The 20,871-nt window shown below is 47.2% G+C and overlaps 1 protein-coding gene across 2 annotated transcripts in view; it reads left to right on the plus strand.

Annotated features, from left to right (window-relative positions):
• The window catches only part of LOC109886711 (GATOR complex protein WDR59-like), a 62,842-nt gene that overhangs the window by 20,982 nt on the left and 20,989 nt on the right, over positions 1-20,871 (plus strand). For both annotated transcript variants that reach the window (XM_031820442.1, XM_031820443.1), the window contains exons 9-18: positions 2,517-2,633; positions 5,680-5,757; positions 5,879-6,035; positions 7,948-8,027; positions 8,164-8,296; positions 10,297-10,409; positions 12,492-12,656; positions 14,651-14,746; positions 17,242-17,468; positions 17,948-18,101. In XM_031820442.1, coding sequence (XP_031676302.1) covers positions 2,517-2,633; positions 5,680-5,757; positions 5,879-6,035; positions 7,948-8,027; positions 8,164-8,296; positions 10,297-10,409; positions 12,492-12,656; positions 14,651-14,746; positions 17,242-17,468; positions 17,948-18,101 — 1,320 coding nt within the window. The remainder of the gene's footprint in view (positions 1-2,516; positions 2,634-5,679; positions 5,758-5,878; positions 6,036-7,947; positions 8,028-8,163; positions 8,297-10,296; positions 10,410-12,491; positions 12,657-14,650; positions 14,747-17,241; positions 17,469-17,947; positions 18,102-20,871) is intronic.

Consider the following 20,871-nt stretch of genomic DNA (forward strand, 5'->3'; position numbering starts at 1 on the left):
CTACATTATAACCTGTCAGTACTACATTATAACCTGTGTAGGGTCAGTACTACATTATAACCTGTGTAGGGTCAGTACTACATTATAACCTGTCAGTACTACATTATAACCTGTCAGTACTACATTATAACCTGTGTAGGTTCAGTACTACATTATAACCTGTGTAGGGTCAGTACTACATTATAACCTGTGTAGGGTCAGTACTACATTATAACCTGTCAGTACTACATTATTACCACATTATAACCTGTGTAGTGTCAGTACTGCATTATTACCACATTATAACCTGTGTAGGGTCAGTACTACATTATAACCTGCCAGTACTACATTATAACCTGTGTAGGGTCAGTACTACATTATAACCTGTCAGTACTACATTATAACCTGTGTAGGGTCAGTACTACATTATAACCTGTCAGTACTATATTATAACCTGTGTAGGGTCAGTACTACATTATAACCTGTCAGTACTACATTATAACCTGTCAGTACTACATTATAACCTGTCAGTACTATATTATAACCTGTGTAGGGTCAGTACTACATTATAACCTGTGTAGGGTCAGTACTACATTATAACCTGTCAGTACTACATTATAACCTGTGTAGGGTCGGTACTACATTATAACCTGTGCAGGGTCGGTACTACAGTATAACCTGTGTAGGGTCAGTACTACAGTATAACCTGTGTAGGGTCAGTACTACATTATAACCTGTCAGTACTATATTATAACCTGTGTAGGGTCAGTACTACAGTATAACCTGTGTAGGGTCAGTACTGCATTATAACCTGTCAGTACTATATTATAACCTGTGTAGGGTCAGTACTACATTATAACCTGTCAGTACTACATTATAACCTGTCAGTACTACATTATAACCTGTCAGTACTACATTATAACCTGTCAGTACTACATTATAACCTGTCAGTACTACATTATAACCTGTCAGTACTACATTATAACCTGTGTAGGGTCAGTACTACATTATAACCTGTCATTACTACATTATAACCTGTCAGTACTACATTATAACCTGTCAGTACTACATTATAACCTGTCAGTACTACATTATAACCTGTGTAGGGTCAGTACTACATTATAACCTGTCATTACTACATTATAACCTGTCATTACTACATTATAACCTGTCAGTACTACATTATAACCTGTCAGTACTATATTATAACCTGTGTAGGGTCAGTACTACATTATAACCTGTCAGTACTACATTATAACCTGTCAGTACTACATTAAAACCTGTGTAGGGTCAGTACTACATTATAACCTGTCAGTACTACATTATAACCTGTCAGTACTACATTATAACCTGTGTAGGGTCGGTACTACATTATAACCTGTCAGTACTACGTTATAACCTGTCAGTACTACATTATAACCTGTGTAGGGGCAGTACTACATTATAACCTGTCAGTACTACATTATAACCTGTGTAGGGTCAGTACTACATTATAACCTGTGTAGGGTCAGTACTACATTATAACCTGTGTAGGGTCAGTACTACATTATAACCTGTCAGTACTACATTATAACCTGTCAGTACTACAGTATAACCTGTGTAGGGTCAGTACTACATTATAACCTGTCAGTACTACATTATAACCTGTGTAGGGTCAGTACTACATTATAACCTGTGTAGGGTCAGTACTACATTATAACCTGTGTAGGGTCAGTACTACATTATAACCTGTCAGTACTACAGTATAACCTGTGTAGGGTCAGTACTACATTATAACCTGTCAGTACTACATTATAACCTGTGTAGGGTCAGTACTACATTATAACCTGTCAGTACTACATTATAACCTGTCAGTACTACATTATAACCTGTCAGTACTACATTATAACCTGTCAGTACTACATTATAACCTGTCAGTACTATATTATAACCTGTCAGTACTACATTATAACCTGTGTAGGGTCGGTACTACATTATAACCTGTGTAGGTGCCCTGTGTCCTGTATCATGTTCAGTGAGTGTCCTGTATCATGTTCAGTGAGTGTCCCCTGTATCATGTTCAGTGAGTGTCCCCTGTATCATGTTCAGTGAGTGTCCCCTGTATCATGTTCAGTGAGTGTCCCCTGTATCATGTTCAGTGAGTGTCCCTGTATCATGTTCAGTGAGTGTCCCTGTATCATGTTCAGTGAGTGTCCCTGTATCATGTTCAGTGAGTGTCCCTGTATCATGTTCAGTGAGTGTCCCTGTATCATGTTCAGTGAGTGTCCCTGTATCATGTTCAGTGAGTGTCCCTGTATCATGTTCAGTGAGTGTCCCTGTATCATGTTCAGTGAGTGTCCCTGTATCATGTTCAGTGAGTGTCCCTGTGTCATGGTTTGTGCCTGATGGTCCTGTATCATGGTTTGTGCCTGATGGTCCTGTATCATGTTCAGTGAGTGTCCCTGTGTCATGGTTTGTGCCTGATGGTCCTGTATCATGTTCAGTGAGTGCCCCGTGTCTTGGTTTGTGCCTGATGGTCCTGTGTATCTATTTCCCAGAAACCCAACACAGCTGTGGAGTACGTTGCAGCTCACCTGTCTAAGATCCACGGTCTGGACTGGCACCCTGACAACGAATACATCCTGGCCACGTCCAGTCAGGACAACTCCGTCAGGGTGAATTACCTATCTTTCCCCAGAACGTCATAGCTACATTCAGTAATGACTCAAATGGTCAAACATCTTTTTTCTAGCGCAAATAATCAACTGCTAGCCATTTGCTGCTAACAGCTGAGAACTGCCAGCTAACTGGAAAGTACAACAACAGTCGATGTACAGACCCCCAGGAATACCCCTAGTGGCGGAAGTAAGAACTGCAGAAAATGCACAGTCAAAGAGGATAAAAATTATTCTATTAGGGAAAAAAAAAAAAAATTGCTAAGGCATGCTAAGACAAAAGAAACGTGACACAAGCTAGTTTTAGATACCACCTTGTCTAGTGTATTCAGGTTTAATAGATCCCACCTTGTCTAGTGTATTCAGGTATAATAGATCCCACCTTGTCTAGTGTATTCAGGTTTAATAGATCCCACCTTGTCTAGTGTATTCAGGTATAATAGATCCCACCTTGTCTAGTGTATTCAGGTTTAATAGATCCCACCTTGTCTAGTGTATTCAGGTTTAATAGATCCCACCTTGTCTAGTGTATTCAGGTATAATAGATCCCACCTTGTCTAGCGTATTCAGGTATAATAGATCCCACCTTGTCTAGTGTATTCAGGTTTAATAGATCCCACCTTGTCTAGTGTATTCAGGTTTAATAGATCCCACCTTGTCTAGTGTATTCAGGTTTAATAGATCCCACCTTGTCTAGTGTATTCAGGGTATAATAGATCCCACCTTGTCTAGTGTATTCTGGTATAATAGATCCCACCTTGTCTAGTGTATTCAGGTAAAATAGATCCCACCTTGTCTAGTGTATTCAGGTATAATAGATCCCACCTTGTCTAGTGTATTCAGGTTTAATAGATCCCACCTTGTCTAGTGTATTCAGGTATAATAGATCCCACCTTGTCTAGTGTATTCAGGTATAATAGATCCCACCTTGTCTAGTGTATTCAGGTATAATAGATCCCACCTTGTCTAGCGTATTCAGGTATAATAGATCCCACCTTGTCTAGTGTATTCAGGTATAATAGATCCCACCTTGTCTAGTGTATTCAGGTATAATAGATCCCACCTCATATTCAGGTATAATAGATCCCACCTTGTCTAGTGTATTCAGGTATAATAGATCCCACCTTGTCTAGCGTATTCAGGTATAATAGATCCCACCTTGTCTAGTGTATTCAGGTATAATAGATCCCACCTTGTCTAGTGTATTCAGGTATAATAGATACCACCTTGTCTAGTGTATTCAGGTATAATAGATCCCACCTCGTATTCAGGTATAATAGATCCCACCTTGTCTAGTGTATTCAGGTATAATAGATCCCACCTTGTCTAGTGTATTCAGGTATAATAGATCCCACCTTGTCTAGTGTATTCAGGTATAATAGATCCCACCTTGTCTAGTGTATTCAGGTATAACAGATCCCACCTTGTCTAGTGTATTCAGGTATAATAGATCCCACCTTGTCTAGTGTATTCAGGTATAATAGATACCACCTTGTCTAGTGTATTCAGGTATAATAGATACCACCTCGTATTCAGGTATAATAGATCCCACCTTGTCTAGTGTATTCAGGTATAATAGATCCCACCTCGTATTCAGGTATAATAGATCCCACCTTGTCTAGTGTATTCAGGTATAACAGATCCCACCTTGTCTAGTGTATTCTGGTATAATAGATCCCACCTTGTCTAGTGTATTCTGGTATAATAGATACCACCTTGTCTAGTGTATTCAGGTATAATAGATCCCACCTTGTCTAGTGTATTCAGGTATAACAGATCCCACCTTGTCTAGTGTATTCAGGTATAATAGATCCCACCTTGTCTAGTGTATTCAGGTATAATAGATACCACCTTGTCTAGTGTATTCAGGTATAATAGATACCACCTCGTATTCAGGTATAATAGATCCCACCTTGTCTAGTGTATTCAGGTATAATAGATCCCACCTCGTATTCAGGTATAATAGATCCCACCTTGTCTAGTGTATTCAGGTATAACAGATCCCACCTTGTCTAGTGTATTCTGGTATAATAGATCCCACCTTGTCTAGTGTATTCTGGTATAATAGATACCACCTTGTCTAGTGTATTCAGGTTTAATAGATCCCACCTTGTCTAGTGTATTCAGGTATAATAGATCCCACCTCGTATTCAGGTATAATAGATCCCACCTTGTCTAGTGTATTCAGGTATAACAGATCCCACCTTGTCTAGTGTATTCTGGTATAATAGATCCCACCTTGTCTAGTGTATTCTGGTATAATAGATACCACCTTGTCTAGTGTATTCAGGTATAATAGATCCCACCTTGTCTAGTGTATTCAGGTTTAATAGATCCCACCTCGTATTCAGGTATAATAGATCCCACCTTGTCTAGTGTATTCAGGTATAACAGATCCCACCTTGTCTAGTGTATTCTGGTATAATAGATCCCACCTTGTCTAGTGTATTCTGGTATAATAGATACCACCTTGTCTAGTGTATTCAGGTATAATAGATCCCACCTCATATTCAGGTATAATAGATACCACCTTGTCTAGTGTATTCAGGTATAATAGATCCCACCTTGTCTAGTGTATTCAGGTATAATAGATCCCACCTTGTCTAGTGTATTCAGGTATAATAGATCCCACCTTGTCTAGTGTATTCAGGTTTGTCGACATTTGGAAAGTTTAACGCCAAATTAACCTTGTTTCCATCACGCCATTCAGTTTTTGTACTTTTTTACTGGTATAAAATGGTTGGATGGAAACCTGGTTACACTGTGTAAATGATAACACATTACTACAGGAAATGAAGACGAGGATTAAAATGCTTTGAATTAAACAATGAACTATGCAAATGAGCTAAAGCTGTGCGCATTAAGGAAATAGAGGCCTAGCTCAAATATAAGCCTGTCTCTAAAAAGCGCCTGTTGTTTCCTGATTTAAGCAAATCAACGCCTGGGCTTTTAATTGAAGTTTTACGGTATGAAGGATATTCACATAGCTTTTTGCTATGATTCTCCCGTTGTACTTACTGTGCCGTCCTCCAATCTCTCCGTGCAGTTCTGGGACTACAGACAGCCCAGGAAGTATCTGAACATCCTGTCCTGTCAGGTTCCTGTGTGGAAGGCCAGATATACTGTGAGTTGACCCTTCCCTTCACCAGATATCCTCATGTGAAGAGTGGATATCTGTCTGAGTGGTAGGGATATATCTCTGTCTGTAACCGTGTGTGTGTGTGTGTGTGTGTGTGTGTGTGTAGCCTTTCTCCAATGGCCTGGTGACAGTGATGGTTCCCCAGCTGAGACGTGAGAACAGCTTGTTGCTTTGGAGCGCTCTGGACCTCAACAGCCCCGTCCACGCCTTCGTGGGACACGATGACGTGGTGCTAGAGTTCCAGTGGCGTCCGCAGAAAGAAGGTAAAGGAGGCCTCTACCAGCCTGGGTGGCTGGGTACTATACCTCTACCAGCCTGGGTATTATACCTCTACCAGTCTGAGTGGCTGGGTACTATACCTCTACCAGTCTGAGTGGCTGGGTAATATACCTCTACCAGTCTGAGTGGCTGGGTACTATACCTCTACCAGTCTGAGTGGCTGGGTAATATACCTCTACCAGCCTGGGTAATATACCTCTACCAGCCTGGGTGGCTGGGTAATATACCTCTACCAGCCTGGGTATTATAACTCTATCAGCCTGGGTGGCTGGGTAATATACCTCTATCAGCCTGGGTGGCTGGGTAATATACCTCTACCAGCCTGGGTGGCTGGGTAATATACCTCTACCAGCCTGGTTGGCTGGGTAATATACCTCTACCAGCCTGGGTATTATACCTCTACCAGCCTGGGTGGCTGGGTAATATACCTCTACCAGCCTGGGTATTATACCTCTACCAGCCTGGGTATTATACCTCTACCAGCCTGGGTGGCTGGGTAATATACCTCTACCAGCCTGGGTAATATACCTCTACCAGCCTGGGGAATATAACTCTACCAGCCTGGGGAATATAACTCTACCAGCCTGGGGAATATAACTCTACCAGCCTGGGGAATATAACTCTACCAGCCTGGGGAATATAACTCTACCAGCCTGGGTAATATACCTCTACCAGCCTGGGTAATATACCTCTACCAGCCTGGGTGGCTGGGTAATATACCTCTACCAGCCTGGGTATTATACCTCTACCAGCCTGGGTGGCTGGGTAATATACCTCTACCAGCCTGGGTAATATACGTCTACCAGCCTGGGTAATATACCTCTACCAGCCTGGATAATATACCTCCTACTGGGTAATATAACTCTACCAGCCTGGGTGGTTGGGTAATATACCTCTACCAGCCTGGGTAATATACCTCTACCAGCCTGGGTAATATACCTCTACCAGCCTGGGTAATATACCTCTACCAGCCTGGGTAATATACCTCTACCAGCCTGGGTAATATACCTCTACCAGCCTGGGTAATATACCTCTACCAGCCTGGGTAATATACCTCTACCAGCCTGGGTAAAATACCTCTACCAGCCTGGGTGGTTGGGTAATATACCTCTACCAGCCTGGGTAATATAACTCTACCAGCCTGGGTAATATAACTCTACCAGCCTGGGTAATATACCTCTACCAGCCTGGGTAATATACCTCTACCAGCCTGGGTAATATAACTCTACCAGCCTGGGTAATATAACTCTACCAGCCTGGGTAAAATACCTCTACCAGCCTGGGTGGTTGGGTAATATACCTCTACCAGCCTGGGTAATATACCTCTACCAGCCTGGGTAATATACCTCTACCAGCCTGGGTAATATACCTCTACCAGCCTGGGTAATATACCTCTACCAGCCTGGGTAATATACCTCTACCAGCCTGGGTAATATACCTCTACCAGCCTGGGTGGTTGGGTAATATAACTCTATCGGCCTGGATGGCTGGGTAGAGTTCAGTCCTGATTCTCCTGTCTAGTTGTCTCATTCTCCATAGAGTTCAGTCCTCTGATTCTCCTGTCTCGTTGTCTCATTCTCTATAGAGTTCAGTCCTCTGATTCTCGTTGTCTCATTCTCTATAGAGTTCAGTCCTCTGATTCTCCTGTCTTGTTGTCTCATTGTCTATAGAGTTCAGTCCTCTGATTCTCCTGTCTCGTTGTCTCATTCTCCATAGAGTTCAGTCCTCTGATTCTCCTGTCTCGTTGTCTCATTCTCCATAGAGTTCAGTCCTCTGATTCTCCTGTCTCGTTGTCTCATTCTCCATAGAGTTCAGTCCTCTGATTCTCCTGTCTCGTTGTCTCATTCTCCATAGAGTTCAGTCCTCTGATTCCACTGTCTTGTTGTCTCCTACTAGCTTCTAAGGAGTACCAGATGGTGACTTTGTCCAGAGACCAGACTCTGAGAATATGGAGGCTGGATCCACAGCTACAGAAGGTGTGGAATCTGTCAAATCCAATATTCTCTTCAAATCTCTATGGGTCCCTGGTCAGAAGTGGTATTTAGGAACTGGGTGTCATTTGGGACTCTATACCCTATTAAATGTATGTTCTCCCTGTGTTTCTCTGTGTAGCTGTGTGCCAACGACCTGGTAGAGGATCTGATAGAGGGGATCAGCCTAACTACCGAGTCAGAGAAGAGCCTTCCCTCTCAGGACCCTGAACCCACCATACACAGCTGTGGTCTGCCAGCCGAACACCTGCAGGGTGAGGGGCGGCATGGCCGTAATCAACCCCCAGACACGCCTGGCTAACTTGATGGGTCATGTGATCATCTGGCGAAGTGGTCTTTGGTTTAGACATGCTAGCTAGCTAAACCTAATGGTGCTTTCAAGACAACTGGGGAACCTGGAAAAATGTGAGGTTAAATTATGACAGCGCTGCCCTTCAGGTCGGAAAGTCGGGGGTCGAGAAAGAGGCCAGAGTTCCCGAGTTGGATGACCGTTCAAAATGATTTTTCTGACTACAGTAGAACAGAGGAATGTATAGAGCTGACTACAGTAGAACAGAGGAATGTATAGACCTGACTACAGTAGAACAGAGGAATGTATAGACCTGACTACAGTAGAACAGAGGAATGTATAGACCTGACTACAGTAGAACAGAGGAATGTATAGACCTGACTACAGTAGAACAGAGGAATGTATAGACCCGACTACAGTAGAACAGAGGAATGTATAGACCTGACTACAGTAGAACAGAGGAATGTATAGACCTGACTACAGTAGAACAGAGGAATGTATAGACCTGACTACAGTAGAACAGAGGAATGTATAGACCTGACTACAGTAGAACAGAGGAATGTATAGACCTGACTACAGTAGAACAGAGGAATGTATAGACCTGACTACAGTAGAACAGAGGAATGTATAGACCTGTCTACAGTAGAACAGAGGAATGTATAGACCTGACTACAGTAGAACAGAGGAATGTATAGACCTGACTACAGTAGAACAGAGGAATGTATAGACCTGACTACAGTAGAACAGAGGAATGTATAGACCTGACTACAGTAGAACAGAGGAATGTATAGACCCGACTACAGTAGAACAGAGGAATGTATAGACCTGACTACAGTAGAACAGAGGAATGTATAGACCTGACTACAGTAGAACAGAGGAATGTATAGACCTGACTACAGTAGAACAGAGGAATGTATAGACCTGACTACAGTAGAACAGAGGAATGTATAGACCTGACTACAGTAGAACAGAGGAATGTATAGACCCGACTACAGTAGAACAGAGGAATGTATAGACCTGACTACAGTAGAACAGAGGAATGTATAGACCTGACTACAGTAGAACAGAGGAATGTATAGACCTGACTACAGTAGAACAGAGGAATGTATAGACCTGACTACAGAGGAATGTATAGACCTGACTACAGTAGAACAGAGGAGTGAGTGTTGTCTCTCTCTCTTTCTCTCTTTCTCTTTTCTCTCTCTCTCTCTCTCACACACCATCTCTCTCTCTCTCACACACCATCTCTCTCTCTCTCACACACCATTCTCTCTCTCTCTCACACACCATCTCTCTCTCTCACACACCATCTCTCTCTCTCACACACCATCTCTCTCTCTCTCACACACCATCTCTCTCTCTCTCTCACACACCATCTCTCTCTCTCTCTCTCTCTCTCTCTCACACCATCTCTCTCTCTCACCACCATCTCTCTCTCTCACACCATCTCTCTCTCTCTCTCTCTCCCTCTCACACCATCTCTCTCTCTCTCTCACACACCATCTCTCTCTCTCTCTCTCTCTCACACACCATCTCTCTCTCTCTCTCACACACCATCTCTCTCTCTCTCTCTCTCTCTCACACACCATCTCTCTCTCTCTCTCTCTCACACACCATCTCTCTCTCTCTCTCTCACACACCATCTCTCTCTCTCACACACCATCTCTCTCTCCATCTCTCTCCTCTCACACACCATCTCTCTCTCTCACACACCATCTCTCTCTCTCTCACACCATCTCTCTCTCTCACACACCATCTCTCTCTCTCACACCATCTCTCTCTCTCTCTCTCACACCATCTCTCTCTCTCTCTCACACCATCTCTCTCTCTCTCACACCATCTCTCTCTCTCTCTCACACCATCTCTCTCTCTCACACCATCTCTCTCTCTCTCTCTCACACCATCTCTCTCTCTCTCTCTCTCTCACACCATCTCTCTCTCTCTCTCTCTCTCACTCACTCACAGACCAGGCTGGTGCTCTGACCTCCGGTGGTAGACATGACTCTTCTGCTCTGCCCCAGACACTGCAACAGGAGTTCTCTCTGGTCAACCTGCAGATCAGGAACGTCAACGTGGAGGTGAGCTTATAACTCCTAATGACGTCTCCTATGATAGTCTTATGACTGCTTGTAACTCCTGATGACGTCTCCTATGATAGTCTTATGACTGCTTGTAACTCCTGATGATGCTATGTCACTCCCCGTATGACAATTTATAACTCATAATGACATATGCTATGTCAATTATTTAAAGCGGGTTATGACTCCTAATGACATCTGCTGTGTCAGTCTAACGATATCTAATGACGTTGTTATGTAGGCTTTATGACAGTGTAGCTAGACGGACCCCTGCACCCTTCATACCGTTAGAATGGCTTTATTATGGTCTGGTCAATAGAACTACATCTCCCTTTATTATGGTCTGGTCAATAGAACTACATCTCCCTTTATTATGGTCTGGTCAATAGAACTACATCTCCCTTTATTATGGTGGTCTGTTCTATAGAACTACATCTCCCTTTATTATGGTGGTCTGTTCTATAGAACTACATCTCCCTTTATTATGGTGGTCTGTTCTATAGAACTACATCTCCCTTTATTATGGTGGTCTGTTCTATAGAACTACATCTCCCTTTATTATGGTGGTCTGTTCTATAGAACTACATCTCCCTTTATTATGGTGGTCTGTTCTATAGAACTACATCTCCCTTTATTATGGTGGTCTGTTCTATAGAACTACATCTCCCTTTATTATGGTGGTCTGTTCTATAGAACTACATCTCCCTTTATTATGGTGGTCTGTTCAACAGAACTACATCTCCCTTTATTATGGTGGTCTGTTCTATAGAACTACATCTCCCTTTATTATGGTGGTCTGTTCAATAGAACTACATCTCCCTTTATTATGGTGGTCTGTTCTATAGAACTACATCTCCCTTTATTATGGAGGTCTGTTCTATAGAACTACATCTCCCTTTATTATGGTGGTCTGTTCTATAGAACTACATCTCCCTTTATTATGGTGGTCTGTTCTATAGAACTACATCTCCCTTTATTATGGTGGTCTGTTCTATAGAACTACATCTCCCTTTATTATGGCGGTCTGTTCAATAGAACTACATCTCCCTTTATTATGGTGGTCTGTTCTATAGAACTACATCTCCCTTTATTATGGTGGTCTGTTCAATAGAACTACATCTCCCTTTATTATGGTCTGTTCTATAGAACTACATCTCCCTTTATTATGGTGGTCTGTTCTATAGAACTACATCTCCCTTTATTATGGCGGTCTGTTCAATAGAACTACATCTCCCTTTATTATGGTGGTCTGTTCTATAGAACTACATCTCCCTTTATTATGGAGGTCTGTTCTATAGAACTACATCTCCCTTCATTATGGTGGTCTGTTCAACAGAATGACGTCTCCAGAACACAGTGTCACTTTGTGTCCCGACATGTTTCCTGCTTCCCATATGTCTTTGTTCGACATCGAACCAATGCGGTTCTGTGGTGTGATTGTTCTACGTAGAACCAATGCGGTTCTGTGGTGTGATTGTTCTACGTAGAACCAATGCGGTTCTGTGGTGTGATTGTTCTACGTAGAACCAATGCGGTTCTGCGGTGTGATTGTTCTACGTAGAACCAATGCGGTTCTGTGGTGTGATTGTTCTACGTAGAACCAATGCGGTTCTGTGGTGTGATTGTTCTACGTAGAACCAATGCGGTTCTGTGGTGTGATTGTTCTACGTAGAACCAATGCGGTTCTGCGGTGTGATTGTTCTACGTAGTACCAATGTGGTTCTGTGGTGTGATTGTTCTACATCGTACCAATGTGGTTATGTGGTGTGATTGTTCTACGTAGTACCAATGTGGTTCTGTGGTGTGATTGTTCTACATCGTACCAATGTGGTTCTGTGGTGTGATTGTTCTACGTAGAACCAATGCGGTTCTGTGGTGTGATTGTTCTACGTAGAACCAATGCGGTTCTGTGGTGCGATTGTTCTACGTAGAACCAATGCGGTTCTGTGGTGCGATTGTTCTACGTAGTACCAATGCGGTTCTGTGGTGTGATTGTTCTACGTAGAACCAATGTGGTTCTGTGGTGTGATTGTTCTACATCGTACCAATGTGGTTCTGTGGTGTGATTGTTCGGGCCTCCAGATGGATGCGGTGAACCGTAGCTGTGTGGTGTCAGCCGTGTTCGGGACCAACCAGGTCCACCTGGTGGTGAAGTTCCCATCCCACTACCCCAACAACGCTGCTCCATCCTTCCAGTTCATCTCCCCTACCACCATCCCCACAGCCATGAGGACCAAGATCCAGAAGGTAACTGTGTGTGTGTGTGTGTGTCCCCTACCACCATCCCCACAGCCATGAGGACCAAGATACAGAAGGTAACTGTGTGTGTGTGTGTGTGTCCCCTACCACCATCCCCACAGCCATGAGGACCAAGATACAGAAGGTAACTGTGTGTGTGTGTGTCCCCTACCACCATCCCCACAGCCATGAGGACCAAGATACAGAAGGTAACTGTGTGTGTGTGTGTGTGTGTGTGTGTCCCCTACCACCATCCCCACAGCCATGAGGACCAAGATACAGAAGGTAACTGTGTGTGTGTGTGTCCCCTACCACCATCCCCACAGCCATGAGGACCAAGATATAGAAGGTAACTGTGTGTGTGTGTGTGTCCCCTACCACCATCCCCACAGCCATGAGGACCAAGATCCAGAAGGTAACTGTGTGTGTGTGTGTGTGTGTGTGTCCTACCACCATCCCCACAGCCAAGAGGACCAAGATCCAGAAGGTAACTGTGTGTGTGTGTGTGTGTGTGTGTGTGTGTCCCCTACCACCATCCCCACAGCCATGAGGACCAAGATCCAGAAGGTAACTGTGTGTGTGTGTGTGTGTCCCCCTACCACCATCCCCACAGCCATGAGGACCAAGATCCAGAAGGTAACTGTGTGTGTGTGTGTGTGTGTCCCCTACCACCATCCCCACAGCCATGAGGACCAAGATCCAGAAGGTAACTGTGTGTGTGTGTGTGTGTCCCCTACCACCATCCCCACAGCCATGAGGACCAAGATACAGAAGGTAACTGTGTGTGTGTGTGTGTGTGTGTGTGTCCCCTACCACCATCCCCACAGCCATGAGGACCAAGATATAGAAGGTAACTGTGTGTGTGTGTGTGTCCCCTACCACCATCCCCACAGCCATGAGGACCAAGATATAGAAGGTAACTGTGTGTGTGTGTGTGTGTCCTACCACCATCCCCACAGCCATGAGGACCAAGATCCAGAAGGTAACTGTGTGTGTGTGTGTGTGTGTCCTACCACCATCCCCACAGCCATGAGGACCAAGATCCAGAAGGTAACTGTGTGTGTGTGTGTGTGTGTCCCCTACCACCATCCCCACAGCCATGAGGACCAAGATCCAGAAGGTAACTGTGTGTGTGTGTGTGTGTGTGTGTCCTACCACCATCCCCACAGCCATGAGGACCAAGATCCAGAAGGTAACTGTGTGTGTGTGTGTGTGTGTCCCCTACCACCATCCCCACAGCCATGAGGACCAAGATCCAGAAGGTAACTGTGTGTGTGTGTGTGTGTGTCCCCTACCACCATCCCCACAGCCATGAGGACCAAGATCCAGAAGGTAACTGTGTGTGTGTGTGTGTGTGTCCCCTACCACCATCCCCACAGCCATGAGGACCAAGATATAGAAGGTAACTGTGTGTGTGTGTGTGTGTCCCCTACCACCATCCCCACAGCCATGAGGACCAAGATCCAGAAGGTAACTGTGTGTGTGTGTGTGTGTGTGTGTGTGTCCTACCACCATCCCCACAGCCATGAGGACCAAGATCCAGAAGGTAACTGTGTGTGTGTGTGTGTGTCCTACCACCATCCCCACAGCCATGAGGACCAAGATCCAGAAGGTAACTGTGTGTGTGTGTGTGTCCCCTACCACCATCCCCACAGCCATGAGGACCAAGATCCAGAAGGTAACTGTGTGTGTGTGTGTGTGTGTCCCCTACCACCATCCCCACAGCCATGAGGACCAAGATCCAGAAGGTAACTGTGTGTGTGTGTGTGTCCCCTACCACCATCCCCACAGCCATGAGGACCAAGATCCAGAAGGTAACTGTGTGTGTGTGTGTCCCCTACCACCATCCCCACAGCCATGAGGACCAAGATACAGAAGGTAACTGTGTGTGTCCCCTACCACCATCCCCACAGCCATGAGGACCAAGATACAGAAGGTAACCGTGTGTGTGACTGTATCGTGTGTGTCTGTCTCCCTCTCCTCACAGTATCTCCTCTGTGTAGATCCTGACAGACACGTCACTGCAGAAGGTCAAGAGGAATCAGAACTGTCTGGAGCCCTGTGTTAGACAGCTGGTGTCCTGTCTAGAGTCTTACATGGTGAGACGCATACATTTGAAATACTTTTTAAAATGTTTAATCCACCAATCACATTACATCAAGAACCGGTCCAACATTTCAAAGTTCTTGGACCCAATGACACTCGTGGACAATGTTCCCTCTAAGAAGAAATGCCATGTGGCACAGAGAAGTCGGAAGTTTACATACTCCTTAGCCAAATACATTTAAACTCAGTTTTTCACAATTCCTGACATTTAATCCGAGTAAAAAAGTCTTTGTTTTAGGTCAGTTAGGATCACCACTTTATTTTAAGAATGTGAAATGTCAGAATAATAGTAGAGAGAATGATTTATTTCAGCTTTTATTTCTTTACTACACCGGCTCCGACGCTCGTCTTATGTGGCAGGGCAAACTATTACAGACTATAAAGGGAAGCAGAGCCGCGCGCTGCCCAGTGACACGAGCCTACCAGACGAGCTAAATTACTTCTATGCTCGCTTCGAGGCAGGCAACAACACTGAAACATGCATGAGAGCATCAGTTGTTCCGGATGACTGTGTGATCACGCTCTCCGTAGCCGATGTGAGTAAAACCTTTAAACAGGTCAACATTCACAAGGCTGCGGGGCCAGACTGATTACCAGGACGTGTGCTCCGAGCATGTGCTGACCAACTGGCAGGTGTCTTCACTAACATTTTCAACCTCTCCCTGACTGAGTCTGTAATACCAACATGTTTCAAGCAGACCAGCATAGTCCCTGTGCCCAAGAACACAAAGGCAACCTGCCTAAATGACTACAGACCCGTAACACTCACGTCCGTAGCCATGAAGTGCTTTGAAAGGCTGGTCATGGCTCACATCAACCCCATTATCCCAGAAACCCTAGCCCACTCCAATTTGCATATAGATGACTCAATCTCTATTGCACTCCACACTGCCCTTTCCCACCTGGACAGAAGGAACACCTATGTGAGAATACAGCTCAGCGTTCAACAACACAGTACCGTCAAAGCTAAGGAACCTGGGACTAAACACATCCCTCTGCAACTGGATCCTAGACTTCCTGACGGGCCGCCTCCCAGGTGGTGAGGGTAGGCAGCAACACATCCGCCACGCTGATCCTCAACACTGGAGCTCCCCAGGGGTGCGTGCTCAGTCCCCTCCTGTACTCCCTGTTCACCCACAACTACATGGTCAGGCACGACTCCAACACCATCATTAAGTTTGCAGACGACATAACAGTGGTAGGCCTGATGACCGACAACGACGAGACAGCCTGTAAGTGTAACGGATCTCTTCGTCGTCTGACGACGAGTATGAAATATGGGACCAATGCGCAGCGTTGTAAGTGTCCATGTTAATTTATTAACTGAACACACAAAACTAAATAACGAAGTGAATGGAAGAATCGAAACAGTTCTGCAAGGTGACATACACAAAACAGAAAACAAACACCCACAAACAAGAGTGGGAAAACAGGCTACCTAAGTATGGTTCTCAATCAGAGACAACGATTGACAGCTGCCTCTGATTGGGAACCATACCAGGCCAAACACGTAGAAATACCAAACATAGAACAAACACATCAAATACCCACCCCAACTCACGCCCTGACCACCCCAACTCACGCCCTGACCATCCCAACTCACGCCCTGACCACCCCAACTCACGCCCTGACCACCCCAGCTCACGCCCTGACCACCCCAGCTCACGCCCTGACCACCCCAGCTCACGCCCTGACCACCCCAACTCACGCCCTGACCACCCCAGCTCACGCCCTGACCACCCCAACTCACGCCCCTGACCACCCCAACTCACGCCCTGACCTACCCCAGCTCACGCCCTGACCTACCCCAGCTCACGCCCTGACCACCCCAACTCACGCCCTGCCCACCCCAGCTCACGCCCTGCCCACCCCAACTCACGCCCTGCCCACCCCAACTCACGCCCTGCCCACCCCAACTCACGCCCTGCCCACCCCAACTCACGCCCTGACCACCCCAACTCACGCCCTGACCACCCCAACTCACGCCCTGCCCACCCCAGCTCACGCCCTGCCCACCCCAACTCACGCCCTGCCCACCCCAACTCACGCCCTGACCACCCCAGCTCACGCCCTGACCACCCCAACTCACGCCCTGACCTACCTAAAATAGAAACATACAAAAGGAACTAAGGATACGAGGGGCTGTCCCAGCAGGATACGAGGGGCTGTCCCAGCAGGATACGAGGGGCTGTCCTAGCGGTATACGAGGGGCTGTCTCAGTAGGATACAAGGGGCTGATACGAGGGGCTGTCCCAGTAGGATACAAGGGGCTGATACGAGGGGCTGTCCCAGTAGGATACAAGGGGCTGATACGAGGGGCTGTCCCAGCGTGACACAAGGGGCTGTTCCAGCAGGATACAAGGGGCTGTCCCAGTAGGATACAAGGGGCCGACACGAGGGGCTGTCCCAGTGGGATACGAGGGGCTGTTCCAGCAGGATACGAGGGGCTGTCCCATAACAGTATGTATTCTCTGTTCTCGCTCCATAGACCCAGGAGGATGGTAGTGCTGCCAACCCGTACGTCCTGTCTAACCCCGTGACCCCTGCTCTGCCAGCCTTCCCCCGGGTCACCAACACCTACGGCTCCTACCAGGATGCCAACATCCCCTTCCCTCGTACCTCCGGGGCTCGCTTCTGTGGCACCGGCTGCTTGGTGTACTTCACAAGACCCATCACTATGCATCGCTCGGTACCACCCACTGAACCCACACCCAGGTACATTTTATACTGCTGCACTCATTAACCTGTTATCTGTGTGTCCCCAGGTCCCTGTCTCCGTACCACAGTGGGGTCCTTGTTAACCATCCTCTGTGTGTCCCCCAGGTCCCTGTCGGCCCTGTCTGCGTACCACAGTGGGGTCCTTGTTAACCTGCCTCTGTGTGTCCCCAGGTCCCTGTCTCCGTACCACAGTGGGGTCCTTGTTAACCTGCCTCTGTGTGTCCCCAGGTCCCTGTCTCCGTACCACAATGGGGTCCTTGTTAACCTGCCTCTGTGGGTCCCTGTCGGTCCTGTCTCCGTACCACAGTGGGGTCCTTGTTAACCTGCCTCTGTGGGTCCCCAGGTCCCTGTCGGCCCTGTCTGCGTACCACAGTGGGGTCCTTGTTAACCTGCCTCTGTGGGTCCCCAGGTCCCTGTCGGCCCTGTCTCCTTACCACAGTGGGGTCCTTGTTAACCTGTCTCTGTGTGTCCCCCAGGTCCCTGTCGGCCCTGTCTGCGTACCACAGTGGGGTCCTGACTCCTATGAAGATGCGTAGTGAGTCTCAGAGCTCTCTGAGGCTGTACAGTGGCAGCCCCACCCACACGGACAAGGACCATGTCTCCATATCATCATTCTACTACAAAGAACGGGTGAGACACACACTGGGGAGCGAAGGACACACACAACACACACTGGGGAGCGAAGGACACACACAACACACACTGGGGAGTGTAGGACACACACAACACACACTGGGGAGCGAAGGACACACACAACACACACTGGGGAGCGAAGGACACACACAACACACACTGGGGAGCGAAGGACACACACAACACACACTGGGGAGCGTAGGACACACACTGGGGAGCGTAGGACACACACTGGGGAGCGTAGGACACACACTGGGGAGCGTAGGACACACACTGGGGAGCGTAGGACACACACTGGGGAGCGTAGGACACACACTGGGGAGCGTAGGACACACACTGGGGAGCGTAGGACACAACACATACTGGGGAGCGTAGGACACAACACATGCTGGGAGCGTAGGACACACACTGGGGAGCGTAGGACACACACAACACACACTGGGGAGCGTAGGACACACTGGGGAGCGTAGGACACACACTGGGGAGGGTAGGACACACACAACACACACTGGGGAGCTTGGAACACACACTGGGGAGCGAAGGACACACAACACACACTGGGGAGCATAGGACACACACTGGGGAGCGTAGGACACACACTGGGCAGCGAAGGACACACACTGGGGAGCGTAGGACACACACAACACACGCTGGGGAGCGTAGGACACACACTGGGGAGCGTAGGACACGCACTGGGGAGCGTAGGACACGCACTGGGGAGCGTAGGACACGCACTGGGGAGCGTAGGACACGCACTGGGGAGCGTAGGACACGCACTGGGGAGCGTAGGACACGCACTGGGGAGCGTAGGACACGCAACACGCACCACGCACTGGGGAGCGTAGGACACGCACTGGGGAGCGTAGGACACACACAACACGGACTGGGGAGCGTAGGACACACACAACACGGACTGGGGAGCGTAGGACACACACAACACGGACTGGGGAGCGTAGGACACACACAACACGGACTGGGGAGCGTAGGACACACACAACACACACTGGGGAGCGTAGGACACGCGCTGGGGAGCGTAGGACACGCGCTGGGGAGCGTAGGACACGCGCTGGGGAGCAGTTCCTGCCAAGGCAGCAGCTACTCTTCCTGGGGTTTATTATGGATCCCCATTAGTTCCTGCCAAGGCAGCAGCTACTCTTCCTGGGGTTTATTATGGATCCGCATTAGTTCCTGCCAAGGCAGCAGCTACTCTTCCTGGGGTTTATTATGGATCCCCATTAGTTCCTGTCAAGGCAGCAGCTACTCTTCCTGGGGTTTATTATGGATCCCCATTAGTTCCTGTCAAGGCAGCAGCTACTCTTCCTGGGGTTTATTATGGATCCCCATTAGTTCCTGTCAAGGCAGCAGCTACTCTTCCTGGGGTTTATTATGGATCCCCATTAGTTCCTGCCGAGGCAGCAGCTACTCTTCCTGGGGTTTATTATGGATCCCCATTAGTTCCTGTCGAGGCAGCAGCTACTCTTCCTGGGGTTTATTATGGATCCCCATTAGTTCCTGCCGAGGCAGCAGCTACTCTTCCTGGGGTTTATTATGGATACCCATTAGTTCCTGCCGAGGCAGCAGCTACTCTTCCTGGGGTTTATTATGGATCCCCATTAGTTCCTGCCGAGGCAGCAGCTACTCTTCCTGGGGTTTATTATGGATTCCCATTAGTTCCTGCCGAGGCAGCAGCTACTCTTCCTGGGGTTTATTATGTATCCCCATTAGTTCCTGCCGAGGCAGCAGCTACTCTTCCTGGGGTTTATTATGGATCCCCATTAGTTCCTGCCGAGGCAGCAGCTACTCTTCCTGGGGTTTATTATGGATCCCCATTAGTTCCTGCCGAGGCAGCAGCTACTCTTCCTGGGGTTTATTATGGATCCCCATTAGTTCCTGCCGAGGCAGCAGCTACTCTTCCTGGGGTTTATTATGGATCCCCATTAGTTCCTGCCGAGGCAGCAGCTACTCTTCCTGGGGTTTATTATGTATCCCCATTAGTTCCTGCCGAGGCAGCAACTACTCTTCCTGGGGTTTATTATGGATCCCCATTAGTTCCTGTCAAGGCAGCAGCTACTCTTCCTGGGGTTTATTATGGATCCCCATTAGTTCCTGTCAAGGCAGCAGCTACTCTTCCTGGGGTTTATTATGAATCTCCATTAGTTCCTGCCGAGGCAGCAGCTACTCTTCCTGGGGTTTATTATGGATCTCCATTAGTTCCTGTCAAGGCAGCAGCTACTCTTCCTGGGGTTTATTATGGATCCCCATTAGTTCCTGCCAAGGCAGCAGCTACTCTTCCTGGGGTTTATTATGGATCCCCATTAGTTCCTGCCGAGGCAGCAGCTACTCTTCCTGGGGTTTATTATGGATCCCCATTAGTTCCTGTCAAGGCAGCAGCTACTCTTCCTGGGGTTTATTATGGATCCCCATTAGTTCCTGCCGAGGCAGCAGCTACTCTTCCTGGGGTTTATTATGGATCCCCATTAGTTCCTGCCAAGGCAGCAGCTACTCTTCCTGGGGTTTATTATGGATCCCCATTAGTTCCTGCCGAGGCAGCAGTTACTCTTCCTGGGGTTTATTATGGATCCCCATTAGTTCCTGCCGAGGCAGCAGCTACTCTTCCTGGGGTTTATTATGGATCCCCATTAGTTCCTGCCGAGGCAGCAGCTACTCTTCCTGGGGTTTATTATGGATCCCCATTAGTTCCTGCCGAGGCAGCAGCTACTCTTCCTGGGGTTTATTATGGATCCCCATTAGTTCCTGCCGAGGCAGC

Source organism: Oncorhynchus kisutch, unplaced genomic scaffold (assembly GCF_002021735.2).
Source record: "Oncorhynchus kisutch isolate 150728-3 unplaced genomic scaffold, Okis_V2 scaffold3385, whole genome shotgun sequence".
In the NCBI taxonomy this organism is placed as follows: Eukaryota; Metazoa; Chordata; class Actinopteri; order Salmoniformes; family Salmonidae; genus Oncorhynchus; species Oncorhynchus kisutch.